At 41.7% G+C, this 27,712-nt stretch overlaps 3 protein-coding genes and 1 long non-coding RNA gene across 6 annotated transcripts; 2 read left to right on the forward strand and 2 right to left on the reverse strand.

Moving 5' to 3' along the window:
* Window positions 1-2: 2 nt before the first annotated feature.
* bcl2l13 (BCL2 like 13) lies at window positions 3-14,031 on the reverse strand. Of its 2 annotated transcripts, none has more exons than XM_020103626.2 (7): window positions 13,840-14,031; window positions 12,907-13,114; window positions 10,633-10,722; window positions 9,377-9,533; window positions 8,375-8,447; window positions 8,052-8,180; window positions 3-2,104 (listed from the first exon to the last, which is right to left on the reverse strand). In XM_020103626.2, exons 2-7 carry the CDS (start codon window positions 13,046-13,048, stop codon window positions 1,076-1,078), a joined length of 1,620 nt encoding a protein of 539 aa, XP_019959185.2. In that variant the 5' UTR covers window positions 13,049-13,114; window positions 13,840-14,031; the 3' UTR covers window positions 3-1,075. The 2 variants fall into 2 exon arrangements, with proteins under 2 accessions (XP_019959185.2, XP_069384249.1); XM_069528148.1 differs by having other exon boundaries at window positions 10,633-10,719; window positions 13,840-13,978.
* Window positions 14,032-14,560: 529 nt separating this feature from the next.
* On the forward strand, window positions 14,561-19,142 carry atp6v1e1a (ATPase H+ transporting V1 subunit E1a). Of its 2 annotated transcripts, XR_011243411.1 has the most exons (10): window positions 14,561-14,979; window positions 15,354-15,419; window positions 15,788-15,897; window positions 16,285-16,351; window positions 16,652-16,741; window positions 16,818-16,886; window positions 17,002-17,096; window positions 17,263-17,350; window positions 18,189-18,796; window positions 18,836-19,142. XR_011243411.1 is itself a non-coding variant. In XM_069528151.1 (9 exons), the coding sequence occupies exons 1-9, from the start codon at window positions 14,947-14,949 to the stop codon at window positions 18,249-18,251; spliced, it is 681 nt and encodes a 226-aa protein (XP_069384252.1). In that variant the 5' UTR covers window positions 14,561-14,946; the 3' UTR covers window positions 18,252-19,142. The 2 variants fall into 2 exon arrangements, 1 of the variants encoding a protein (XP_069384252.1); XM_069528151.1 differs by having other exon boundaries at window positions 18,189-19,142.
* Window position 19,143: 1 nt separating this feature from the next.
* On the reverse strand, window positions 19,144-27,435 carry slc25a18 (solute carrier family 25 member 18). The gene is made up of 10 exons (XM_020103630.2): window positions 27,298-27,435; window positions 25,666-26,029; window positions 25,261-25,383; window positions 24,039-24,094; window positions 23,698-23,788; window positions 22,959-23,074; window positions 22,367-22,556; window positions 21,763-21,917; window positions 21,304-21,379; window positions 19,144-21,205 (listed from the first exon to the last, which is right to left on the reverse strand). Exons 2-10 carry the CDS (start codon window positions 25,683-25,685, stop codon window positions 21,064-21,066), a joined length of 969 nt encoding a protein of 322 aa, XP_019959189.1. The 5' UTR covers window positions 25,686-26,029; window positions 27,298-27,435; the 3' UTR covers window positions 19,144-21,063.
* LOC138410804 (uncharacterized) lies at window positions 22,442-27,302 on the forward strand. Its single transcript, XR_011243413.1, has 3 exons — window positions 22,442-22,581; window positions 26,631-26,674; window positions 27,078-27,302. It is a non-coding gene; the product is annotated as an uncharacterized lncRNA (long non-coding RNA).
* Window positions 27,436-27,712: the final 277 nt, after the last annotated feature.

The following is a 27,712-nucleotide window of genomic DNA, read 5'->3' on the forward strand; positions in this document are numbered from 1 at the left end:
GCTCTTTTTGATCCAAATTTTTATTTTTCACATTTCATAATCAGTGTATTTCAGGAAAGTCAGAGTACAAAGTGTCTTTTAAATCCATCCTGCTCTGTACAATGACACTTTCCCTTAGAGAGCAGGTAGAGTATTTTAATGTGGAATATTGAGACATACACGGAATCATCACTCCTGTATCTGAAAAACCCTTAGCAACAAGAATTAATATCTTATACTGTGACTTAGTGTACTAGACTGTTTTATTTGGGACTTCACGACTCTGGACCCAGAGGTATTTAATGCAGCAGCAGAACTGTACCCTGGGAAACATGAAAATACTTGAACCCATCAATGTTTCAATTCACAAGCCAAAACATGCTGCGTGTTCAGTGAAACACATCCCTTGTGCAACATGGACAAACAGAACAAATCTCAACTAAAATGTCTGTTGTGCAATCCAGATGTCTCACAATGAATCACATTGCTGGTTTCAATTTCAATATTATACATTTGGTTTGTTTACCAGAGAAAGTATCAGAAGTCAGGGGGAACATTTATAACTCGATGCTGCTTTGCAGGATAGAAAACCTGAACTCACGGCAATAATAAATGTGAACTTATTATTTTTTTTTTTAAACGTGAACTTTTTCTTTAGCTCAAGATGTGTCGTCATGGAATCTTCCATTGAGTCTACACTGAGTCAAATGACACAATACTAACAGAAACGCTGCAGACACAACAGAAACTGAAAATAACAGAACAGGGATAAGAGTCGCACTTTGTAATCAAGGAGATTAAGCACTGGAGATTTACAAGTTTAAACTAAGTAAGAAATTAAGGAACAAATTGGAGTGCATCCTTTTCCCCTTTCTGTGTTTGTGCCTGGTGGAGTGAAGCAGAGAGGAGTTGTGGAAGTAAAGATGAGGATGAGTTGAAACCTTCAAAAATCAGATGAAAAAACTAATCGGCCTCATTTGATAAATCCAACACAATTTGTAAGGAGAATCCCACCATGTGTCTACTAATACATTAATTACTAATTCAACATCCTGTAATGTGCATTCCTCTCCCCTGAGAAAGAAACTTCTCTATTCTACTTTCTCCTGTAGCTCATGATGCTGTACGCTACGACAGCAGCGAGTGCCACCAGTGCAGCGCCTCCGTAAAGCAGCGCTGAGAGCTCCGACGCCTGCTCCAGCTGCACTGGAGGCTCCTCAGCTGGGGCTTCTACAGGGGCCCCTGCATCCTCTGAGACCAGAGGTGCAGCAACGGGGGCCAGAGCTGGTTCTGCCACAGTCTCTGGCTCCTCTGGCTGGGGAGGCACTGCAGCTGGTTCTGTATCTTGTTCTGGTTCGGGAGCTGGTTCTGATGTGACTTCAGGGCTCTCACTGGCTGCAGGCAGAGGTGCCACCTCAGCAGGCACTGGTGCAGCAGCTGGTTCTGGCTCAGGCTCTGGTTCAGCAGCAGGAACAGGTAAAGGCTCTGCACATTCTGGCTCTGCAGGGGGAGGAGCAGCAGCTTCTATGACCGGGGGAGGCAGCTCTGGTTCTGAGGAGATGAGGGAAGGTTCTGCGGACAAGCTTGCAGGCGTCTCAATAACAACGTGCTCTTCTAATGAAATCAAGGAGCATGGGGCTGTGGAGTCTACCTCTGCTAAAAGTGGAACAGGTGGAGTCTGGTCCCTAAATTCCTCCCTGAGCTCGGCCAGCTCACTTTCAGTGCCTATAACGCTCATCATGCTCTCCTCTATTGCTGCGACTTCACCGCCTTCCTCCAGCAGCTCGACCTCCTCGCGCTCTACGTGAACAATGTCCGAGTTTGACGAATTGTTTTCGCTGCGCTCCTCAGCCAGAGCCACGCCGTCGTTGCTGTCCAGGCTCTTCACGTCTTCGGGGTCCATCACACCAACCTGAGCCCAAGACTCGTGGCCGGCCAGAGACACAGGTAAGCTTTCCGTCTGCCAGGAGCTCTGCCCGCTGCTGTTGTCTCCAGCGCAGAGAAGCGACGAAGGAGGGCTGAGCTGGTCGGGATGCTGATCCCCTGAGAGGATGTAGATGTCGTTGTTGTCTTCGGCGATGGTCACACCTCGCTCCTCCTCTGACGCAAGCCTGAATATTTCACTCTGTGGTAGACAGACAGGAACAGAGAGGGTATCAATATTCTGTATATCGTAAACTACATAAGAAAAGAAGTCAATCAAATCAAAAGATTAATTTATGGATGTTTACACTAAGTAATGTTTCCTACATGCTGAACAAACAGAATAAGAATTAATTTTTCCAAGCTGCCATTAAATAATTATCTCAAGAGAGTAATGATTTCATCTGTGTTTGTTTGTTTATCTGTTAGTTGGCAAAATAACTCCAAAACTAAGGGACAGATTATCATGAAACCTGGTGGAAGGATGGGATATCCTTGTCTGTGCTACAAATTACCTCACAAGGACGATCCTTGATTACAGACGTAAAATTGCATGTATTGCATATCATCTTATACAATATGAATTACTTGAAAACAATTAGCATTCCTGGGTTCAGATAAGGACAATGCTGAAAAACACTATGAGTCAACTATATGCCAAGCATTCGCTGCACTGCTTCACACCATAAGCCCATTGTGACACCTAGTGGTACGCAGCTGTAGCCAAACATTGGCTCCAGAGTCTCGAATGCCCTATTATGTAACTTGCATATCACATGATCATGTGACAGACAGAGGTTTGCTTGCTCATGCAAAATACACTTTAGTCAAATGAATTCAACAGAAGAGGCTGCTGAGCTGAATTCATGTTTGACCTCAACACTATGAAAAAGGTCAAACTGCAGTGACGGGGTGCAGATTCTGAAATATGTGGCTTAAAAATAGGCCAATGACTTTGCACAATATGCAGGAGAGCACAAGATACATGCCTGACATGCTCATTTATCTTGAGGGACATGCTCGCTTATCTTGAACATAGAAGCTCACTTATCTTCTTGGCTTCTGTGTTCACACCACTGGATGAATACAGAGGTCGACATTTTTCATCCTCTCACTTTGTCAAACCCTCGAACATGTTAACTGTGCCTTTGAGTGCAGGTCGACACGGGCCTCAACTTAGAATTTTCCAATGCAATCAGTTTTTGACATATTTTAGCATGCTAATATGTGCTAAGTAAGTGCAGCACTCAAAAGTTCATGCTAAGGGAAACATGCATGTACTAAATTCCACTGTCGATATTTCACACAAAACCACAAATGTCAACCTCATGTTAGCGCTAGAGGAATATTGAGAGGAACCACGGATATCTTGTACAAAATATCTGCCAATGACAGGTGAGGTATTCCAGCCTGAACCCAACAGACAGACAGACATACAAAGAACCTCTGCTTCGCTACAACAGTCACATCTGTCTGAGCAGGTGCATCTGACACAAAAAAGATTCTGAGTTACGACCATGCGATGAATAACTGATCCATGTTTAAAGATACTGAGTTGACGAGGGTGTAGTTAAATGTGCATCTGTCACAAGGCTTTGGTGTCGTGTTGCTGTGCGTGTCACGAAGGTGTGGCTTCAGCAGATGAGATTCTAACAGACTGTTGGGTACAGAGGTGTGTTTGTGTGAGCATCACACAGAAACACCAGCTGGGATTCGACCGCACTCTCATGTAAAAAATATGCACTGATAACAGGTCATTATGTTCTCAGTGTCCATAACTGGCAATTTGCATGTGGTCAACACACTATTTACCTTGTGAGGTAGCACAAGTAAAATATGATTTTTTTAATTTACAGAGATAAGCTGGGAAGGTTTTTTGTCCTTACAAGGGCACTCACAGTGATGTGCAAAACAGCTGCATCCTGGGAGGAGAGAGATTTAATCTTTCAGCGTTCCGTCGTTATCCAATGTTCAGTTTCTCCATAAGCTGATTTACATGTCGCAGAGCAAAGAGTGCTTTTTTTACAGAAACCTTATCCTCCATCAGCTGGATAGATACAAAAATCCACAAGAAAGGTTGCTGAGCTATAAAAAATAAAATAAAAATGAACTCTGCTAAATGTTGATTTTCAGTCAAGGTGTTCTGATGAATATACGTCTGGTATTTTGACATCTGCTTGTAAAAAAATCACTAACGTGGCCCAAAATAACACAGAAGAACGCCTGTAAGAAAAATGTTCCTCAAACTCTTTGTGGAGGTGTTGAATGAACAACACTGTGAGGTTGTACAGACTGAGTTTTATTTATTTTCCAATCTTCCTTGAGCATACTTTGTTTTTGTCTACACCCTTCACCACTCCCGAAATGTACAAAGTACTTTGTTAAAAATCTGTGGACGGCAGAAGCAATTATACTAATCAGCACCAACTATAGACCCTTTCGTACAAAACCTTTTATGCAGTGTGGTGGTCGCTGTCAGACAAAGCTTTGAGGATTTAAGTTGTACAGGAAGAATCTGACTTTCTCAATGGGAACAGTCCAAAGTGAAACAAGCACTATGACTAATAATGATCACACCTGAAATATAAAGATCATCATAAGGAAAGACACAGACCTGAGGAGACACTCCACTTTGAATTAGCTCTAGATTTCTTCTTGCTTATATTCCATCTTGTTGTATTTACTGTTCTGCTGTCAGGCGCGTTCTAAAGTTCTCCACCTTCGCTCCGAGACAAACATTCCTGAGGCAGAGCCAAGAGAGTGACATCTACCTCACAACTTCTCACTGCTCACATACAAAACACTGCAACTGAGAGGAGCCAGGCAACACAACCATTGCACCAAAGCTCCGAACAAAGAGTGAAAAAGAGCAGAAAACAGCTGCTACATTTTAGTGACTACTTGTGATATTGGCACATGGCTGCTACATACAGTCAACACGCAAGCACCAGATCGGGGATTGTTCCAACATCAACATTTCAAACTACCCCAGAGTTTTACCAGTTTTGAACTGGAGTCATACATTGTTTTGGGGGTAGTCAGATAAATGCAATGTTCACTGGCTCATATCTGGGCTTGACATTTATGAGGATTATGTCATCACTGTTTCTAACCAGTACACAAACACAGCAGGAGGTCACAGAGCAGCTGACTCAGTAAAACACAAGAAGAAGAGGGACGGTTAGACTCTAATCAGCACGTCACTCTACCTTTATTTCAAAAACTAGAGTCTCAATATCAAAATAACTTATCACTCAGAATGTTTATGCAAATTTTAATATATATTCTTTATATATCTATAAATGCTGTATATATCAGTCAAACTCAAGGATTTTGTGTTTTTGAAATCTGACAGCTCTGGTGGATCCTTACATGAAATCATTTTAAAAACTGATGTATAAGTGTTTTGTTGTGTACAGATGTACAGTTTACATCACTCACAGTCTGTGGCCAGCCACCATTAACAGTGTTGTGGCAGCAGTGAGACCGATTGAGAGATGGAGACAGAGGGAAATGGATGGACGTCCTGTTTAAACTCTGGAAGTCGGCCAGTGTGCTGCCGCTGGAACAAGTTTTTCACTGAGCTACAAGTGGGACAGTCAAGCCCCTGGTGATGATGATTTTAGAGGATTATTAAGAGTTATTCTTGGGGCTTTCTCAGGCTGCTCAGGGACTTCTCTGCTGTGGTCCGGTCTCACGTTGGTGCAGTGGCACAGTGATGCACATTATTTCACCCTGGAGCTGCTGAGCGGGTGCTTATGTAATATGGGAAGCACAGTTACACTGCACAGGGTGCTGCGTGATGTGCCCTGACTCAGCCCAGGCTGGAACCCTGACAGCATGTTGTCCTTAAAATATCATTGCTGCACTTTAACTGTTTCTAATCAGCAGTTACTGCCAATATGAAACTACAGGGTCTTCATAAATCACTTTATTGCCTTTTGAGTTATGTTGCTTATACGGCATCATGTTTTCCAAAAAATTGATAGTCAAATAATGTCTGTCTTTGTAAAACCTCTGGTGTCGTATTCCATCACACTCACAAGCACTATAATATGAAATGGCTGATGTGCAGTCTCACGTTGTGCATATCGACAAAATATACTTAAATACTGATATATCTGTGATATGACATAAAATCATAAAAGGATATGTTGGTCAGGCTCTTGCTGTCAGACAGACAGACAGATGGACAGACGGACTAGAACCAAGGCCACGCAGGCTATTTTTTTTTTTTTGCCCCTCCCTCCCCCAATCGTGTCCTCCCCCCACGTGCCCCTGGCTGTGCCCCATCTGAAGGCTGTTGGTTTTGTTCCTGCCAAATCAAGTGTGCTGAAAATTAGGGTCATAACAATGGTTATTGTATTGTGGTGTAACTAACAAAAGGCATTGACGAAGGTCGCCCGAACCTTGCACGGTGCGTTACTCACAACCGTGTCCTAGAGGACGACAGGACAAACACAGTGTCCACTTTTCAACAATTAAACACGGAAAACTCAGCAGTGCAGATTTTTGTTTTAACATTTCTGCGCAAGATGTAGCAAAGGATGAAGATAAATGTGACCAAGAAAACATATCTCTTTCCTCCATCTTAGGGAACTTGATGTTCCTCGTGTATTAGCCCATTAGCATTTTTATATTTTCTGTTCTTCGCTCACCAAGTTCAGGTTTTATGGACTTGAGATCCCTTTGCTGTATATTTACACGCAACCCGAGGCGATGACAAAAACTGGTTATTCTGCCAGAGAGTTTGGTACTGATGCACAGTCACTCTTTTCCCAGAGAACACACATCAACATGATTAGTTTACTCTGCAGTTCTGCTCAATCCCAAATACAACATCCTACCTCAGTGCAAAGTGTTGAAGCGACCCAGTTCACAGTTGAATAAACGAAGCTCGAGAGAATCAAAAAGACAAGAGAGTCGTAGAGATGGAGAGGAGGTGGAAAGCCAGTTGGAGAGAGAGGTGCACAGAGGCAGCTGTCAAACTAATGGAGATTTCACTTTTCTCTCGCTTGCTCATTCGCTCGCTGCGTCCACCCCACTTCTTCCTCATCTCTCACCCCTCCCCTCCCTTGCGTTCCCTCCCTTTTGATGGCGAGTCTCGTCATGCACTCACCCTCTCTCTCTTCCTCCTGATCCTGTCCCAGTCATTCGTTCATCCCCTGTGACATAACGCCGAGCAAGAATGTGGCTTTGTTTTGGAGCCAGGGCTCGTTGAACGTTACGTCGCACGAACAAAACGGCCAGAGGATCATGACAACGAAACGTAATGGCGACCAGGGCAGCGGTGAATATATGAGGTCACGTGACCTTTCATTAAAGTGACCTGGTTCTTAGGAAGCCATCTGTGACACAGTGTGCGACTGGTTATAAGATGGGAGAACTGAAGCCTCACTAATATCATCACTGGAAGAAAAATGCTAATCTATAACACACGAAAGGTTGTAGCTGCAAAACGTAACATATGTAGGAGAAAAACATGGAAAGTGTGAGAACAGACAGTGATGTGAGATATCCCTGCTACTGCTTCATTTGGTTGAGCAAACACTGCACTGCAGTTGTTTTATGGCGTGTTCTCATTTGTATCACTTGCTACATTAATTTCCTTAAAGAATAAAACATCAGAAATAAACAGAAGTTCATTTTGGATGAAACTTCAACAGCTTCATCTATCTACTAGATCAAGAAATCTCTCTCTGTTAATATGTGGCTCAAATATCTTGAGAAGTGTTCATCTTATTGTCTTCATACTTGGCTTGTGTGTTATTAAGAGCCCTAAGAAATGCAGTGTTGAATTTGGTGAAATTTGGATTAATGAAAAATTCAATATTAACAGGCAACCAGCTCATGTGTATGTTGATGTGGATCAAGATATAATGTGTATGAAACTGCTTAAGTAGCTCACTGACGCCCCCAGCTGGCCACTTAGAGAGCTGCACATCTAAATTAAGCACAGCAGAAGCACTGTTCCCATTCACTTTGCACTACACAACAACTTCCTGTTTCATCCTCAGCACAATGTTCTGGACATGTGCTAAAATAAAATTCTCGCTCATCTAACCGTCCTTGTTATTATTTCCAGGTGACTGAGAATAAAAGTACTTGTGTGCATTAATGGTTTCTTCCATTGCGTGCCTCTAACTCACCCATCCCCCCTGCTGGATGATGTAGCCAGCTTCATCCTCCTCTAGCAGGCGAATCCCCAGATGCAACAGAGTTGTCACAGACTGGCCCTCGCTTTGTAAAGCCTGGAGCAGCACCAGAGGGACCAACACCTGGGACACAGAGACAGAAAGATGAGTAGAGGTAGTATGTGTGGGAAGCAAAAAAAGTTCAGAGACTTAAAAGTAAAAGACATTACATATACATAAGAGTATGAAAAGGATACAGGGCAGATCAAAGGCTGTACTTTGCATATCTTGAGTAATTCTTTTAAGTTTGTACAGAGAGAAGGAAACTTCTGGCTCACCTTGCTCCAGCCTCCCTGTATGTGTGTTGAGAGATTCAGTGTTGCGTCTCTGAATCTCTGGTAGTCCAGAGGCCTGAAACACAAACAGGGAGCATCACTGGTATTAAAAAAAAGTTTGTTCAGGAAATATTAAAACTACAGAATATTACAGGTAGAAAAAATGTGTTGTTGTCGTCCAGAGCTCATTTTCTGCCTTCGTGGAGTCAGGTGAAAGTTGATGACTTCTGAGTCTACACCCTCTTCCTGCTTCAGATTCACACACCTGAGTTTTATTTATGGTTAGATAGCTTGGTGTCATTTTCATTCACAGTGTGCAGCCTCAATCCAAGGAATATAAAGACAAGTGTGGCTCTAGGACAGTGCAAATAGCAGAAATATTCGGTTCAAGATTATGAGCCCTGTGCAACCATTCTTTTTGTTTCCCAACAACTCTGGGATTTCTTAAGTTGTCAAGTGAATAAGTATGAGTGTCTCTCTGTGTGTTTAAAGTATGTATTAATGAAAGACATGAAGAGAAAACAGAAAACTTGGGATTGTGTGGAAGACGAAGGGCGAATGAAATGATTTGATGACACACACACACAACATGTGTGTGACTGTTACTGCCAATCCATATTAGTTTATATCTTTATGCCATTTTGTCATTGTTTACACTATTTAAACTGGACGGCATCACTGCTGAAGTTCAAAAGTTCACAGGGGAGAAAATGAACTTCAGCAGCAGTGTATCAACATTGACTTTGTCTCCTTTGAGACTGTGACACACATTTCCCTCACACTGTAGGTGTATTGTACGAACAGCGTTTTGAGGATAGTGTGGTTGCTGCACCAACAACGACAATGATGCTTTTGTGTAGAATGTATGTAACATTAATAAAGAGTTAATGGAATAGAGGCGCAACAATTCCACAGCAGAGATAACTGATGATCATCAGCCCTGAAAACTACAACACATTGAATTAATCTTTTTCTCAAACATGGTCACAGCTCTGCACAACTGACCCTGTGAGGAGCGAATGCACTGCGGCTGCCAGGGACGTGTCGAGCTCTCTGACCACCCGGTTTCCCATCACAGCGAGGCAGTCTTCAATGAAGCTCTCCGGGTTGGTTGGACTAAAGACTGGTGACGAGCGGCGGTCGAAGCCTGTGGTGGAAAAGGCTGCAGTCACACAGACCACAGGACAGAATGAGATCTCACACAGGTGGTACACTTAAATTAGAAAAATGACAGAAGGCAATCACAGTGGGAAAATAAATCTTATCAAATGTTATTGATGCAGTGTATGCATGTTGGTTTAAATGTCTATTGCCTTAAAAGGAATAAATTCATAAAAATGTTCTAATTAGTGTATAATCACCTGAAACTAAGGACTGTTGTGTTATCATTAGCTTAGAACGAACACTTCTAAGTCCACCATGTTGCACTGCCATGTTGCCACGGACAAACCAAGTACTAGCTCTCTGGTGTTTTGGGTTTTTTTGTTATCTGAAGGCCACTGAATGTTTTTCCTACACATTTAGAAAGTTGCAAAAATTGACATCACTAAGTCCCACACACTGATCCCTGAATACTTCATAAACTCTAATGCACATGCACACAGACTTGTGATGCCAATATATTTTTCAGACAGCACACCAAGAGCTTGAAAGACCCTATAAGGCTTCTCCAAACTGTGGAGTTGCATGAATGAGTGTTTTGCTTTGGCAACACCTCCTGTGAAGATTGAAGATTCCAATTGTCAGGAAGAAAATAAGTTCTCTACTGAATTGATGCTTACAGTGATTCAGAAAGTTTACCTCTTCCTGCACATAAGCTACGAGGGTTGTCTGACATAACGCTCCCTCATGCTACATAACCAAGCTTATGTAAAGAAACCAAAGTACTTCTTCCACATACGTTTCATGTTACACATTGACAAACACTCTCTTCTGGAGTTCTTCGAACTCTAAAAAACTATTTACAATTATATCCTCTGAGAGTCAGTGCCCTTCATCCGCAGGCTGGGGGTGTACCAGTAACTTTCCTCTATTTGTCCCTTGTTATTTTCTTATTCATTTAAATATTCTGTGCATTTCATGTATTGTGTACCTGTTTGTATTTATACATTTGATCACAAAAAATAAAATGTCTAAACAATATAAAAGACTTGAGAGCAGAATATTAGTTGCATTTTGGACTTGTAAACATTTATCTGAGAACAACCAGTGTGTGTGTGTGTGTGTGTGTGTGTGTGTGTGTGTGTGTGTTTTGTACATACAAGCAGCCATTTCATCTTCCAGTTGCCTCAGCTCTTCCTCTATCCGTTCTTTTATCAGTCTCGTCCTCTCCCTCTCATTCTGGGCGTCTTCTAGAAGATAAAAGCATGTGACACATGAAATCACTGTCTGTCTCCCTGCTCGCGTGTGTCTCACTCACGCACGCACGCTGACTCTTCACAAATACTTCACAGTGCTCTACAAAATATTACACAAATCCCCTAAAGGAAAACATTATACACGTGGATACAAGACAGCAGTGCACAGTTTATGCTGAACCGTGAGCTCACATTCACACAAAACACGTTGTGAATGATGCCATTCATTACAGACAGACGCAGCAGTCTTCTGATAAGAAGGCTGACACACAGTTTCCATGAATGGATGAGACATGGGCGAAGAAGTAACCCATTAATTATTGGTGTGATAGAAAGGGGCAGATTTAGGGTATTCACGTCATGATGGAATAACCGGAAAACATTAATCTTAATGATGTCATCAATAAATCAAATAATATAATATTACAATCAGCTCTAAACAGTAGCTTTTAACGCAAACTTGTCAAATGTTGCTTTTGTCACTTGCAAACTGTTGGTCCAACCCTCACAGATGTCTCACACCAAACCTTTCAGCCAGTACAGACTGATGGATGATGATGATTCACCTGATCCCTTGTGTTTACTCTTCAACATTGTGCAGATATTGGAGATGTCGAAGTCTTTTTTAAACGTCATAAAGACTTAAATACAACACATTGTGTTTACAGCGTCAGTGTACTGGTTTGAGAAGAGATAGATTGACCTGGGATTTGTAAAATTACAAGTATCATTGAAAAATAACACTATTTAATTTCCCACTTGTTAAATCAAACAGGAAGGAAGCGACCCCTGCCCCACTCTCTCTCCCTCTCTCTGTCTGTAGCCCTGCAGCTCAAACATGAACACCCCGAGGACCAGTGTTGTCTTTTCCTGGGTTTGGTGCTGTTTCAGCATTCAGCCAGACAACAAGCCGGCCAGCTAGTTTGCTTTGGTCCATTGGCATGAGTAATCCTGTGGTGATTGCACATGACAGGCTGTCAGAAATTGGACCGGGTCATGCGGAAAAAGGGGATCAGCCACTTATCTGCCCTTCTCCGCCCATTCTGAGCATGAACACAACAAGAAAAAAGAGACAGGAAATATAAAGAACTTCCCTGTCTCCCTTCTTTTTTTTTTTTTCAAACAATCTTTACTTCTGTTTTTCTTCCAGAGAGATCGGCTCATATCCTGTGACAGAAGGAATGACAGCTCGGCTGGAATATATCTCTCCCTGTTCTCAATCAGATTTACTTCTTTTCATGGCTTCACTGCACAGAGAAGTCATGACATGCTGGTGGCAAGTGTGAGATGTAGTTTCACACATTGTTTTCGCTGACAGCACATAACATACTGAATCTTAACAGAATTACAAATGTGACAAAACCTGTTCAAAAGACACTGTGACAATGTGTTGATTTCTTTATATTCCAGGCACATAGGGAACAAGAGGAAAACCCTGACTTGCTACAGCCTGAGGTCATGTCACAAGGCTGCTATAAAAGCCTCTGTGAAGACACGCCAGTCTTCTGTTAGTCTGGACACCATATTGGAATGATTGTGGCTGAGCTCAGTGGTAAGCTCACTACTATTTGTTCACGAGCACATGTTTCAATAGGCACCTCAGTCTCTGGGTGTGTTTCCAAGCCAATGTCAGAGAGGGTTAAAGGTAACGGGTTAACAGGTGGAAACCTGACTACACACCCTGAATAATTGTGTTTGCATCACATATGTGCTGTGTCAGTGCAGAAGAATAATGGTTGCCCTTATTACCTCTTTCAAGCAGGTAATGTTATTTTCTGTGTGTGTGTGTGTGTGTGTGTGTCTGTGTTTGTTTGTCTTAGTATGCAGGATTACACCAAAACTACAGAACAGATTACCACGAAACCTTGTGGAAGTGTCTGAAGGAATAATTCATGGATCTTGAAGAAAAAAATGCTATTTTTCATGGGACTGATATTTATGAGTGTGTTCATTTTGCTCATTCAATAAAAATATAGATTTAGTGAATCACTGTTGGGCCTTGGCGGAGGTATTTGCTCTTCTAGTAAAGGATATAGGTCAAACTGCACAACATGAGAAGGACAGCAAGGATTAGTGTCCCATCTATATCATTTCATTTCTTCACTTCGACATTAGATTGAAGCAAATCAGATTCAACCAAATTACAATAAACCACAGATTTAAAGTCCCTCCTCTCACCTTGAGCTGGGGATAGTGTGTGTGATCTACCAACAGGCAGCATTCCCAGGTAGGTGAGCACGATGTACTTGGTTTCATAGTGGAAACCCGCAGGCACAGCGGAGTCAATGGAGGCAGAAATGGTTGAGCCCGAGGTAGCCATTGGACAGACGGTGTATGTTAGACTCTCAGGCACATGAATTCTCACAGTCGATGTCGGACGTCTCACCTGCAGAGTATGAAGAAGAATGGAAAGAATTAGTGATGAATAATGACATCTAATGATAATAAATACAATAAACCAATAGGAACTCAGACTTGAGAACACTGAAGTAGAGGATCCATGTCTCTCTTTATAACTACAGGAAGTTTTGTATTAACTATTAAGCTTAAACACACCACAGCCATGAAAACTCCTACAAATTCAAAGTTCTTTGCTGTTTTCTGGAGGTAAAACTTAACAAGAACTTTATTATCTTACGTAGTTGTCCTCTAGAGATGAGGTCATCAAGCAGACCTCAAGTTACAGTAGTGACAAGTTTATCTAACTTAAAAAAAACTTCCGGCTCGGTCTATCAAAATAAAACCTCTTACCTACTGTCAAAGTTCATTTTTAAAACCCAAAGAATATCACGATGAGAATAAGAGCAAATAGAGAAAACACACGAAATCCTTATATTTCTTTTCAAAGCTGCAGCACACCTCAAACAGTGCATGACAGCAAATTTTAACAATAACAATAATTTAATGAAATACACACACAGCTCGTTAGCTAACTACTTTTAACATCCTCTATAGAATCTAAATAAAGGCAGGCTGCAGTGAGAAGGTGCGTTCAGGTGGTGGAGGGAGGAGTGTCCGCTCCACATGCAGGCTACAGCTAGCTTAACATGCGTGTTTCACTTCTAACTACTTTATTTCCTGCGGAGCTCGTTCCCGGTGGGGTTTACTCACCGTCCCCGTCTGGAGTGGACCCACGACAGCTGGAGGGGGACACGTACAACACGGTGGCTGTGGCGGACACACACTCACACTCTCACACTCACACACACACACACAGAGAGAGAGGGACACACACCGCGGGGCAGGCTGCAGCTGTGGTACACGGTGTGCTTTACATGCTATACAAGCTAGCGAGGAGCACACCACAACACGCTTCCTGCCAGGACCGTCAGAATAAAACCCGTGAAGGTCGCGACAGGAAGTAAGGTCGTTACTTTAGCGATATTGTTTGAAAGTGGTTCTGATGACAAGAAAAATATGATATTTATATTTTAACTTTGAAGGGAAGGTGTTTCACCATCATGTGTTAAGGTTTCCACTTGCAACCACAAAGATTTGCCTCCAACAATCACTTGCACAGTTTAAGTAACTCGCCAACACGCTTTCCTAAAGCACACGTGCGATTTCAATTATTTGTGCTAATGACTTGGTAAAACCTGCTTCTTCAAAAAATGAAGTTCCCTCCCTAAACCTGCTCACCAGGATTTAATGGTACCTATTATTTTTTTTTCAGATTAGTTCTAGTTAAATGATTTTGTGTCTTTTTTACGTTTGTGTTTGTCTTGACATCTTGGGACCATATTGGAAATAAGTGTTTTTTCACTTTAACATGTTACCCTGTGGAAGTTATTGTCTTAGTAAAAATCAATCAAGCAATTAATCATACACTGAATATAAAGATGGAGGACAACTACTTAAAAAAATGAAGCCAAATCACCTGGATCGCCCCCTAGTGGCTGGCTGTGACATAGGTTTTAGGAGTCTTAATCGCCCCATATGTTTGAGTTATTTAATAATAATGTCACTGGTATTCTGCTTGTTGTTATATTGCCTCATCTCGTCCATCAAACAAACAACCGGATGTGTTGAAGTCGTGTCTTATTCTGAAAGCCTTCACAGAAAGTTGTGTTTCCTCTGACATGTGTAACTTGTGACACCAAAAGGAGCTGAAGCGAGTTCCAGCTGTTTTCTTCGAATAACTGTTCGAGTGGTGACAACTTTCACTCTTTTAACAAACTCCACAACACAACAACACAACAACACAACACAACAGCGGACATGGCGCTGACCGACGCGGACGTACAGAAACAGGTAAAGTGAAGTTAAAATGTGAAGTTAAACCACCGGGATCCAAATGAACGGTTGTGAATGTGAGTAAACATGTCAGCTGCTAGCTAAGAAGCTAATCCCTGAATCTTCAGGCTGTTTAAAAAGTGTGGTAAAGAAACACTTCCGTTGATTGAACAGAAGTGTTTTGATTCACTTCACATTTAAAGTTAAAACCAATTACAGCTGAAGGCTACAAGTGAATGTGTCCTGACAAACTCATTAAACCACGCGAAGAAATGCTAAATATATATTATAAATACTAAATATAATTATATATGTGTGTGTATATGTATGTGGATGTATGTAATTAATAGTTTGTACTTGTACGCAGACTGAACTTGTGTCTCTTGTTGCAGATCAAACACATGATGGCCTTTATTGAACAAGAGGCCAATGAGAAAGTTGAGGAAATTGATGCCAGGGTAACAGAAGTCTGTCTGTCTGTCTGTTTGTGTCTATCAGTCTCTCTGTCCTTCTGTCTGTCTGTGTCCATCTTTCTACCTTTCTGTCTGTGTGTCTGCCTGTCTGTCTGTCTGTCTGTCTCTCTGTCCTTCTGTCTGTCTGTGTCCATCTTTCTACCTTTCTGTCTGTGTGTCTGCCTGTCTGTCTGTCTGTCTCTCTGTCCTTCTGTCTGTCCGGCTGTGTCTGTCTGTCTGCTGTCTGCCTGTCTGTCTGTCTGTCTCTCTGTCCTTCTGTCTGTCCGGCTGTGTCTGTCTGTCTGCTGTCTGCCTGTCTGTCTACCTGCCTGTCTGTCACAGTCTTTCACTGCACTGACTCCATGTGTTAACAGGCGGAGGAGGAGTTCAACATAGAGAAAGGTCGACTGGTTCAGACTCAGAGGGTGAAAATAATGGGACACTATGAGAAGAAGGAGAAGCAGATTGAACAACATAAGAAAATGTGAGTCCCTGGTCATTTAGGTCATAGATCTCCACGAACACAGACAAATTAAGGAGAGCACATACCTCCACCACGGCCCAACAGTCCCCGTAAATTCAATCAAGCTGCATCAAGCTGCACACACTGGTTTAAATCAGTTCTGTCAATATGCTAAATTTTTCTGTCAGGTTTTCTTGTATTTCCTCATTGTTTCCCTCCCTGTGCTCACCCCTAATTATAAAGATTCACTGATGGCCTCTTACCTGCTTCTTAAAATCCAGTTTAATCGGCTTGAACACAACGTGTTGTAAGAACTGTCCATCACACAGAACAGCCATGTTGCTGTCTTACATGTTAATGTGTGTGCACCCAATTTACTCATTACCCTTTTCTCCCCCACTCTCACAGCCAGATGTCTAACCTGATGAACCAGGCGAGGCTGAAGGTGCTGAAGGCCCGTGACGACATGATCGGGGTTAGAGATCAGCTTTTCACGTCGCACAACATTTACAATCATGACACAGTTGTATTCGTGAGACAGCATTGTGTGCTTATGTTCACATGTCACTAGTGTGTATGTTCAGTTGGGTCTACTTCCCCAATATGATGGAACAGAATGTCTTTTAATTTATGGTCCTAAGATCATAACATTTATCTTTCACCACAGACGAGTTACTATATTTTTATCAGATTTACTTACTTTAACATGTACCTTATTTCATAAATGTGTCTAATCCCACTCTATCATTTGTTTTATCTGTGTCTTCCGTCTCAGGATTTGCTGAACGAGGCTCGTCAGAGACTTGCAGAGATCGCCAAGGACCCTGCGAGGTACTGCACCCTTCTGGAGGGCCTCATACTTCAGGTAACTTCTCCCAGCTGCTGTCGCACGTCTCCGATCGAGTGGTTTGCTTCCTCAGTTTGTGCATTTTTACTTTCAGGGATTCTATCAGCTGCTGGAGCCAAAGGTTACCATTCGCTGTCGACAGCAGGATGTAGAAATGGTTCAGGTGAGGTTGGTGTGTAATTATGGGATTTCTCAAACAGGTTGTTCCGTTGATCACAGAGAATTACCAAAGCTTCCCCGACGACAGTGTTGTGTCTTTCTGGTTTATTACATGATAGGCTGCAGTCAATAAGACCATACCGATCTACAAAGAGGCAGTGAAGAAAAACATTGACGTCAGAATTGACCAAGACCGTTTTCTTTCATCAGAAATGTAAGATGATTTAATGTACTTCATTCATCAACCTTTACTGTTTCAACTTTTTAAAGTATATTGTCAGATTACTCTGTTTTTATTGAGACTATGATTGAAATAGGTGAAGAAAAGAAGTACCTCATCTCTGATATTTATAAGAAGTCACTGCTCTTTGTTTTAACAGCTGCGGAGGAGTGGAGGCGTATAATGATAATGGGAAGATCAAGGTTTCCAACACGTTGGAGAGCAGGCTAGAACTTATGGCTCATCAGGTAGAGTAACTTTTACTAAATGTCTGAAATACAAATCATCGTTTCTGGTCTTAATGACACTCTACAACTAGTTTCTGCTGCTCGCCTGTAGAGGGCAGCACAGCCCACCGTGCGAAATATATTACATTAAGGATAGAGAGTTGAAAGTGATAAGTTTCCAGTGGTGGAGGAAGTACTAAAAGTTTTTGTTTGAGTAAAAATAATAATAGTGAAAGCACCACATTAAATGTTCTACTTGTGTAAATCAAGCAAGTACCTGCCTTTAAATATACTTAACGTTTTAAAACTCAAAGTACTTTCCAAGTGTATCCTCTTCCCTAATACTACCGTCTACTGCATCATTAACTGTGGTGACTGTATTTTTTGATTAAGAATAATACAGACTAGAATGCTGAATATGATGCTACTGAAAACAGTTGTATTGTCATATTATTTACTAAATGGCTGAGTCTCTGCAGTGGCTTCTTTTGAATCCATTTTAGGTGAAATCTAATGCATGCAAAAAATATATTGGAGTGTTAAGTACAGATATTTGCTGATATGTGTAGTGGAATAAAAGAGAAAAAGCACCTGAAGATAAATCTACTGAAGTAAATTCAGGTGCATGCAAAATGTATGTAAAAGTATAGTTACAAAGTAAATGTACTTTGTTATATCCCACCACAGTCTGTAAGTTAATATTAAACCTTTTTATCTGTCCATAAAATACACAAGAAATAAATATTGAAGCATAGGTGACATTGATTCACTAATTTACTTCAATAGTTTACTCAGGTTTTTTCCTTCCACTTTCTTGTGTGAGTGTTTCTTACTTGTATCCTGACGTTACCTCTGACAGATGATGCCTGAGGTCAGAGTAAACTTGTTTGGTGCCAACCCCAACCGCAAGTTCACAGATTAGCGGTGGATTTGAAGAGGGAGCAGTGTGGACACAGATGGAATATTTAAGGTGACCACAGACTATCACAGTGTTCAACAGCCTGCACATTCACCTGCCAGTCATCAGGGTCAAAGAAAAGCCAGATTTACTTAACAGGATGCTTTGCATGTCCTCATATATCTTTTTTATTTTTGTACTATGGACTTTGTTATAATTCAACTTGAGCTTTTACGTTTTAATTGCCGTCTATTTTACTTACGGGTTGTCTAACGGACTGCTTGCAATGGCATTGAAAATATATATTTCCCTCCATTGTTTTGGGTTAAGTTTTGTTTCTAACTTATTAAATTGACCAAAGCGGCATGTTTATGTCACCAAAGATACACATGGGCCTTTTATCTGAACATTTTCTGTAGATTAAAGCCTTTAGTGAGGTTGATTATCTGTGTTCGCCAAACAATATTTTGAATATAGATCCTTTTAGGTAGTTTGTATCACACTGATGTTTGTGTTCATTTTTGTGGTAAGTTTGATATCAATTAGTTATTTGATGGTATAAAAACCAGGTAAACATGATGATTGACAATTGAGAATGACTCGATCAGGTGAGTGCGTGTATCTGCAGGACCCCAATATCTCAGCTCCACGCCACAATCACTACTTCAGAGACTGGCTCCATTTTATGTCAGAAGCACAAGATGGCAGAACCTGTATCTCAGAGAGTTTCACCTTATTTTTGTACAGTCTATGTCAGGGTCGTTGCGATGGGGGAATATTTTGGCTTGTTTGTGTGAGTGGAGACACGTCGTCCATCTTTATGTACAGTCTGTGGCGTGTAGACACAGACAGGATGTTTTCAAATGTTTTGAAGCACAAAAAAAATCAAAGAAATAAATTCACCTGACACAGAAACCAGCATGTATGACATCTTTATTTACAGCTTGTAAACAAACAGTTTACTCAGGCTATGTTCACTCTACAATGAGGAAAATGTAGTAGCCTAGGTGCACTAGCCACATCAAAATGTGTCCTTCATTAAAAATGTAAAAAAAAGCTTTTAGTGCCACCCAGTGGACTTAAGTAATGGCAAACAGTTGGCAAGACATGGTGCCATACTCCCTCCATGGGTCTAACAAGTACAATCGTCCTCACTAAACTGGACTCAAGTATGAAAACAATATTTCAACACCACCACTTACAGGTTTGATGCTTTAGAATCTATCAGGAATGATAAGGCTTTAATTGCATTTATTTAATTAATGTGCGCACATCATTTGAAGCAACTTAAATGTTTTTCTATCTGTAACTAAGCAGTAAATACAGGCCTAGGCGTCTTACAGGTTTTATTTGAACCCCTCCAAGCTGTGAAGTAGAGCAAGTCAAGGCTACAAGACAGTGGCCCGGCAGTCTAACCTGTGGCCTTTAGGCAGGAAGTGATCTGAGTGTTAGAGTATATTGTACACTAATACAGGGATTAAAGCATTACCGTCAGATTAACAAATGACCTTAAGGACCCTGGCAGGCAGCACCTCCCAATCCAGTGAGGCAATCCAAGATTACAACTCGGACCTCACGGATGGAGTGGGAGTAATGCATAACAAGCTTGGCCAAAAGAGATCAAGCTCTTTTTTTCCAGAGAAATGCTTCGAAGTCGAAATCGAAGTCGACATCACTGGCATTTGAGGTTCAAGCCAAATACCCAGCTCAGATTCTGAGGTCAGATTTTAGGCAATCGTAGATTTTTTGTGAGATTAAAAGGGGAATTTGTCACTTACATTGGACGATGAAAACTTTGTCATCATGGCCACATGTGGTCAAATTGGTAGACATTTGATTTAGCAAACAACATGCAGCAGCTCTTTCTTGACCTTTGTGCATCCCTTTAAAAAACACAAAAATCTCATAAAAATATATATTATTATTTTCCATTTTGGCTGAGTTAATTTTCTTATGAACTTCAGTCCTGATTTTTTGCCCTTTTTAAATACAATTAGTTTAGAAAATGTTAATGTTGTTAATATAAAAAAAAAAAATACTGTCCATATAACACATTTGTTTTGATTTAAAACTTGCAGTTCACAACCTTAGAGGACAAAAATATCTTTCAAATAAACTCCCAGAAAAAAATATGAATATTATTTCCACTTTGGTCTTTCCAATTTAGTATTATTATAATTATTATTCATATACTAAACCATTTGCCCTTGGTTGATAGAGAGTATATCATCATATAAACGTCTATGAAGACACCAAAGTACATCAAGTACAAAGATGCAAACATCTTCAAAGCTCAGTAGCTAATTTCAGTTAATGATTTCTCTGGATTCATTTGTGTCCTGAGTGTACACAATGTGTTATAGATGTATTATTGTGTTTGTTGAAAGTAACCCCCAGCCCTGGCTACATGTTTGCTGTATGTATTAACAACAACATGATCAAAAAAAAAGGAAAGGGACAAAAATGTCCCTAAGGATGCACAACTAGAGAATAATCGCTCTCAGGTGAAAGGAAGAGCCTCAGACATATTGCAGCGAGCACGCTGGGATAAACCTGACAACTTGGGACACAGATCCTCAGATTAGTCACACATACACAGGACCCAGTGTTACCGACGGGACCCTGCTGACAGCATGAAAAACCCACAGAAAAGTGATTAGCGTCAATTAGCTGGTCCACATATTAGTAATTAGAGCATCTTCATATCTCAGACCAGCAGATTGATCCTCTCTGGCTCTCTGTTTGTACACCGGTCACTCGGTTATGTCATCATGCATTCACTGCAGATTCAACCAGCAAATTAGTTGAACAGAGACGACATAATTGCTAAGCACTGCTATTCCAGCAAACCCAGCATCGCCTCCCCTACTCCGAGAAAGTAAACACCCTGTGCAATGCCGAAAAGAGGAGCGATGACCAGCGCACGACACGTTGCACCCTTCAGGAATGCTGCCGGGCCCTCCCGTCTCAGGATGCGCCTGCAAACGTTCACAGAAACATTGAGTAATTGTTAACAAAGCTCTTAAGCGTGCGAATTTTGGGAAACAAAAATTCTAACTGTAGGATATAGTCGTACCTTGTGCAGTCAACAATTCCTCTGTATGTGTCCTCCCCCTCACCTTTTTCCAAGGTCTGCAGACGAGTCTTTATTACTGTGTGGGTGATTAAAAGATGGATGCATTGTCATTGCATGAAGTGAAAGATGATTTCAAGTTAAAGTAAACAGCCTCTTTGGGCACAAATATTAGTAACTAGCCAAACTGATCTAGAGCATTTCATTACATTATTACATTACATAAATTCAGCTTTTTATTTAAGGTAGTGTCATTTAATCTCTTAAAAATGATAAAGTCTGTCTTTAAAATGTATTTTCATATTCCAATTATAAATGTATCATTCAAGGGAAGTTTGATTGAATGATTTATCTCGAGCACACCAAACTGAAATGAGGCATTATAACATTGAGCACATGCTGCCTGTTATTGTAGAAGAGAATATGGTATATGCACATTAGACTTTCGAGCGTTTAGCTCACCATCCAGTGGCGTTACTGCCACAGCTGCCACTGAGCCTGCGCTGCAGCCAGCCAAGAAGGACTGCCAGAATGGTGCCTTGGCCTGCACATCATCCCGGCCCAGCGCGTTAAGGTTGGCAAATAAAGGGAAGTAGATCATTGAGAAGGGAACATCCCTGAAAAGCAAGATTTAAAACAATGGTTAGTTTAACTGATGGTTGAGTTTTGATAAGGAAGAATTAGTGGGGGCGGGGGGGGTGTTTGGGAGAGAGGTAGAGAGACACTGAGAGACACAGCTCCATTCAGCTGGAGGACAGTAACCAGACATAACTGCAGGAATCTATTGATCAGTGTTGACTGGCAGAGGAAATATAACAAGTTATGCAATTACAATCAACAGTCATCAAAGCAACGATAATAAAGTTGAATGAAGGAATAGACATTCTTTGGGCCTGGGCATGCAGTTGATGGTTTGTATGTCTGGAAGTGTGTTCAAAAAAGTCTAAGGAAAATGACAAACTCTCAGTCTCTCTCTTTGCTGTAGTTGTCAGATAGTAAATAGATATGAACACAAGTAAAATGTATTGTGAGTAAGTGGTTGAGAGTGTGTGTCGATGTGTCTGACCTCATTAACGTGGCCCCTGCTCCTCTGTAGAGTCCAGCCAGGCCACGAGTCTTCAGTAGCTCCACAGTGATGCCAGTGGCCGAGGGTCGGCGAGGAGGCGTCGGCCGGGCCTGCGTTGGGGTGGCCACCAACGACGGAGCTGGACCGGGAGCAGCAGCCTGAGCTGCTGTTGGCACAGGCCTTTGTGCAGCTGATGGATAAATGCAGTATCCCAGGTTAGCAAACACATGCAGACTTATTCAACCCTGCAGCCATCACTGTGCACGCTTTATATTATCAAACAAAGGAGTGCCAGCCAACCGTTTGGTATTCTAATTTTGTATTAAATATTTATATAACATTTTACTGAAGAGTAAACATGAATTATGGTTTATTTGTTTCGAAAAACATAATCCATTTATCTGGACCTTTCTCTTAATTTCATGGGTTCTTCCTTGTGTCATGCCCCACCCCTCTACAAAATGGAAATCAGTTGAGTAGTTTTTGCATAATCCTGCAGATGTCAGTGCATCCAATCCTTTAAAACTGGTCAATGTTTGTAAATAGCTATTATGGAAGAAGAGTTCCAAAATGACCAAAGTGAGCAACTCACAGAGTCGTCCTGCATCCTGCAGCTGGATCTTCAGCATCTCCATCGGAGTGGTGACAACCACCTGACAGGTCCCAGCCCCACACCCTGCCAGTACCTCCCCCCACAGGGGCAAATGCCTGGAAACACAGTCAGAGCCAGTGATAGATACACAGAACAAGAGACAGTGGTGTGTCATTATCAGAATTATGAGAGCAATGAAACATGAATGTTAAACCAGTACTGAAGTCCCTGTAGATGTTTGCTTACCTTACCTTTTTAAATAAAAAAACAATACTAATGTATATTGATTCCAGTTTAATTGATTTAGTTTAACATTTGCTTAGTTTCTCTGTAGAAATATAACGAGACTAAAGCTGTTAAGAATCTGGTAATGCTATTGGTGTAATACAGCAAATATATAACAATAAAAAGTTATCGTAGTTATGTAAGACTAGGTTAAGGATAGGCACACTTGTGGTATATTGTGGCACAAATAAAATTCAGATGCAGCAGCAATATTCATTCAATAATTCAAATCATGAATTCATAATTCTTACATACTGAAATAATCAAAATAATATCTTATCATTGCATTTTAGATTTATCTCATGGTGATGGCGTTCAACGAAAATCTAGTTTTCTCATATCTGATTTGTTTAAGGAACAACAATAGGCATAGTTCAGCAGACCAGGTTGATCTGATCTGTAGTTTGAGATTATTTTCATGGACATCGATCCTATGATGTATCAGTTGTGTTACCCATCCTTCGAGAGCCTCTGTCTAAAGATGTCATTGGCAGCCAGCTTGATGGCTTTTTCTGGTGTGACGAGCGTGAGGTTCACTGCTGCACCTGGAAAAGACACAACAGGCTGATGACATAAACACACAACCATTTCCGCTACAGTACACACAAATAGAACAAAACCTACACAATAGCTTATGGCTCACTGCTGTGGGCTAATGGCAGCACACACTGGCTATTATGATACAAAGATTTAGGGCTCACATGAGAAACAACAGCGTAGGCGGCCAGATTAAGCTCAATAGAAATACATGGTTGTGGTGTTGTTTGTGACGGGGATTAGAAATGTAAAGAATACCTCTGTAGCATCCGAAATAGCCCTCTGAGCGAACCGTCTTTGCCAGACAATCCAGCCTTTAAAGACAAGAAAGGAAATAGAACAACAGTCAAATCTTTCACCATTATATCTGACATAAACTTCTGTCAAATCAGAAATATTATTCATTTGTCATCATCTTGGCCTTTTAAATAATACACCATGACCCAGTATCCTGTCCCAACAACTGGACCAATGTTCAAGAACTGTGTAAAGTCTCTTCTTCTTTGCAAAGGAAAAAAAAAATCAGGCCTGGTGTTTATATAATTCAGCCTTGAGGAGAATTAGTTTTCCTCCTACTTTTCCATGTGTGACTCACAATGGAAAACCACAGTCTGCTGACAACAGGATGGCCACACCCAGTCAGCCAGTCGTATTGATGCTCACCAGATTTGTGCAGCTAAAAATTCAGGGTCAGAGTCTTTTAAGGACACAGGAGCTGTGTTGTTCCTGCCATCTCTTTACTCTTTGTTCAATTAAAATCAAACCAAAACCTGAGCAAACTGAACTCATTCCTCTGATGTGATCCATGGGTGGATTCAGCACAATCCCTTCAAAACTCTGCACCAAATATGGGAAGAGTGTTCAGATGCATCAGCCTCTAAGACTCATTGGAGAAGTATGTGCAATGTGGTGATCTAAGTTATGTTGTGTTGTGGGTAGCTCAAATTAGAGTGCTGTCAACCAGAGAGCACATGTGAAACCATTTAACGCCAGGAAGATGCAGATATTTCAAACTGGTTTTAGACTTTTACATTACTTTTGCACATATTTGCATGTAGAAAAAGTATCAGCAGCCCTGCAACTACTTTAACTATTATTTTAGAGGCTTTTTTGAGACTTTTTGCAGTAATAACAATTCTAAATGTATAATTCAGTGATGCTAAGAGTAAAAGAGATGCCTCACCCTAAGAGATTCATTGCAAAAGTATGTGGGACGTGGTAATCTAAATAATATTTTGTTAGAGAGCTGTTTACTAGAGAGCACAGGAGAAAGCATTTACCTCCTTGACAATGCAGATATTTTGAAAAGGTTTTAAAGTTTCAGATGTTGTTTATGCAGATAATTCCATGCAAAAAAAATACTTCAGCAGCCCTGAAAGATACAAATATTTTACTAATCTGAAATTCTTATCTTTGTTTATATTTTTATCTCCAACATCAATTATAGTGGGTTAGCTCAGGCCAGGGGAGCCCTACTCACATTCCTTTGTAGACTTGGACGCCCTGCTGGTTCTGTAGGCGGGTCTTGGCCAGGTCAATAGGAAACACACATGTCACACCAACCAGGCCTGCCACGCCCCCATTAATCAGCTTAGCAGGGAGGCTGCAAGGGGATCAACACAGACACACGCATGCACAGACCCATTTACATGTATGACAACCGACACAAGCCATGCAAATGACCCATCCATTCATGGAAATAGAGCAGGCACATGGAGACACACACAAACGCACACACGCACACACACACGCACACACACACACACACGCACACACACATGCACACACACATGCAAAGAATGTCAGACACCAACATTAACCAAGCTGCTGCTTCCAGCATGAACATATCTGTATTTAGTTAAACAGACCGGATAAAATTGCTTACCTAACTTTCTTCTCCGCCATCCTGCTCGTGTTTGGGCTCCAGGCCCAGGTCCACTACTCCTCTCCTCCTCTTACTCCTCCTCCAGCACCGACTTCTCCTCCTCCTCTCCTTCCTCCTACTTTTCCTTGTCCCTTCCGCACTCCGGCACAAAGTTGTTCCTCGCAGCCTCTCGACCTCTCTCACCTGCCCATCCGCGCCACAAATGCAGCTCTCTGCTTCTTTTGATTCCTTCCTCCCCCCTGGTGTAGCAGGGGTGGACGCCCTCTTTCCTGTTGTGGCCAAAAACCACTACTGTTGGATCTTCTGGCCAGCCCTTCTGCTCTGTTGTACCTCACACCAAAATCCAATCTCTCTCACCCACTGCCTGGGACAACAAAACACATGAAGTCAACTTATGAGTTTATCACTGTTATTATTATTTTTGTAATGCTCTTGTGTTTGACTGTTTTGTGTGCTTCTGGATGCTTCTGGATGCCAAAATGTATCTATCTGTCTGTCTGTCCATCCATCCGTCCGTCCATCTATCCATCCATCCATCCATCTATCTATCTGTCTATCTATTGAACGGACACCACTGTTTCTCCGTTCACTATGACTCATAGGTAGTTCCTCTGTCAACGCCCTGTTGAATAGACTTTTGTGATGGCTTTATAAAAGAGTGGTTGGTTGTGATGGAAGAATAATTCATCTCACATTGACCATCAGGGGCTTTAAAATCCAGATTTAGTCATTCATAAATATGAATAGAGGCATATCCCGGGACTACCACACTGAGACGGAACATCTTGAGTCTCTCTAATCTGCCAGCTAAAAGGGATTTGATCTAGGTAGGAGGGCACCACTGAAAATGAGGCTTACTCGGTTTCCCTTAACTGCATTTGAAATCCAGGACTGAAAAGAAGATTTCAATGCAGGTTGGTAAATGGTAGGTAAATGTCATGTTTTTTTCTTTCTTTTTCTTTCAGAAAGAACAATAGTTGGTTGTCCAGCCTGGAAGCATGCATCACAGGTAATACAAGAGGCCTCATGTACAGTCTGCATTCCTGAAGTGCGTTCTCACTTTTCTTCCATTCTTTTTCTGCCTTTTCCCCCTTCCTGACTTCCCCCTTCCCTCAGCTCCCTAATTAATCTTTCTCTTAATCTCTTCACCTCCATTCCGACTCTATTTTTACCCCTGTAAATCTTCCCTCTATCCTCACCTGTCTTCTCTGGTGGTGAGAATACTGGGAACAATCAGTTTTGGCTCTGTTCGTCCTCTTGGATGTCGGTTTCCATCACCATTACAACTTTGTATCTCCAAATATTATTTCTGTTCATGTCCCCTTCAAACTGTCGTCTTTTCGTCTGCTCGATCCACGCCACATTCTACACATGCCTTTCACTGAGCCTCTTTCTGTGAAACTTTCTTTCAGCCAGGCTCCATTCACGCACAGTGGTGACCCTGCCAAAACACAGACAAGGGTGCCTCAGCCCAAGCCAACCTCCAGCTCCCAGACCTCTAATTCCCCTCAAACTGCACTGGTACACTCGGCTCACACAGTTCACTCAGCACAGCCCCAATGAGGGACAGCTTTCAAAACCCCTCGTTCTCTTCCATCACACAGACATAGCAGTGGGGAGTGGGGGTCTTACCTCTGTCGGTGCATCCCACAGGCAGGATCAAGCTGTCCACTTTCCTTTCACTTCAACAAAGCGTGCAGCAGTGGTAGTCAAGCGAGAGCAATATGAGAGAGCCAGTCGCCACTCAGGGGCCGTTGCACAAACACCAGCATTGTCCCGCTGCCTAAGTCCCTCCCTCTCGTGGTGACTCCCCTGTGTGACACAGCCGCAGCAACACAGCTCTGCACTAACACAACTTGACATAAACTCATGCCTGTGGAGCTGCTGCCACAACACACGCAAGAGACACACAACAGAGGCAAACACACAATTATAAATTACCAGTGTGTATTGTTTCTGAGAGGATATAGATGAGAAGAACAGAAACAAGCAGAGGCTGTCCATCTGTAATTAGCTTTCTATTCAACAGCCCTGATATTACATAATA

The sequence above is a fragment of the Paralichthys olivaceus genome, chromosome 7, assembly GCF_024713975.1.
Source record: "Paralichthys olivaceus isolate ysfri-2021 chromosome 7, ASM2471397v2, whole genome shotgun sequence".
NCBI lineage: Eukaryota > Metazoa > Chordata > Actinopteri > Pleuronectiformes > Paralichthyidae > Paralichthys > Paralichthys olivaceus.

What these genes read in the sequence shown, in the direction of transcription:
- bcl2l13 (XM_020103626.2), bottom strand. Translation starts at nt 13,048, where the DNA reads ATGGCTACCTCGGGCTCAACCATTTCTGCCTCCATTGACTCCGCTGTG. An exon ending in CACACTATCCCCAGCTCAAG is followed by an intron (nt 10,723 to 12,906) that starts GTGAGAGGAGGG and finishes TTTATCTTCTAG; the next exon opens with AAGACGCCCAGAATGAGAGG. An exon ending in GGAAGATGAAATGGCTGCTT is followed by an intron (nt 9,534 to 10,632) that starts GTATGTACAAAA and finishes GTGTGACTGCAG; the next exon opens with CCTTTTCCACCACAGGCTTC.
- atp6v1e1a (XM_069528151.1), top strand. Translation starts at nt 14,947, where the DNA reads ATGGCGCTGACCGACGCGGACGTACAGAAACAG. An exon ending in TGGAGGGCCTCATACTTCAG is followed by an intron (nt 16,742 to 16,817) that starts GTAACTTCTCCC and finishes TTTTACTTTCAG; the next exon opens with GGATTCTATCAGCTGCTGGA. An exon ending in AGGATGTAGAAATGGTTCAG is followed by an intron (nt 16,887 to 17,001) that starts GTGAGGTTGGTG and finishes ATTACATGATAG; the next exon opens with GCTGCAGTCAATAAGACCAT.
- slc25a18 (XM_020103630.2), bottom strand. Translation starts at nt 25,685, where the DNA reads ATGGCGGAGAAGAAAGTTAG. An exon ending in CTATTTCGGATGCTACAGAG is followed by an intron (nt 23,789 to 24,038) that starts GTATTCTTTACA and finishes TGTCTTTTCCAG; the next exon opens with GTGCAGCAGTGAACCTCACG. An exon ending in CAGAGGCTCTCGAAGGATGG is followed by an intron (nt 23,075 to 23,697) that starts GTAACACAACTG and finishes CTGTGTTTCCAG; the next exon opens with GCATTTGCCCCTGTGGGGGG.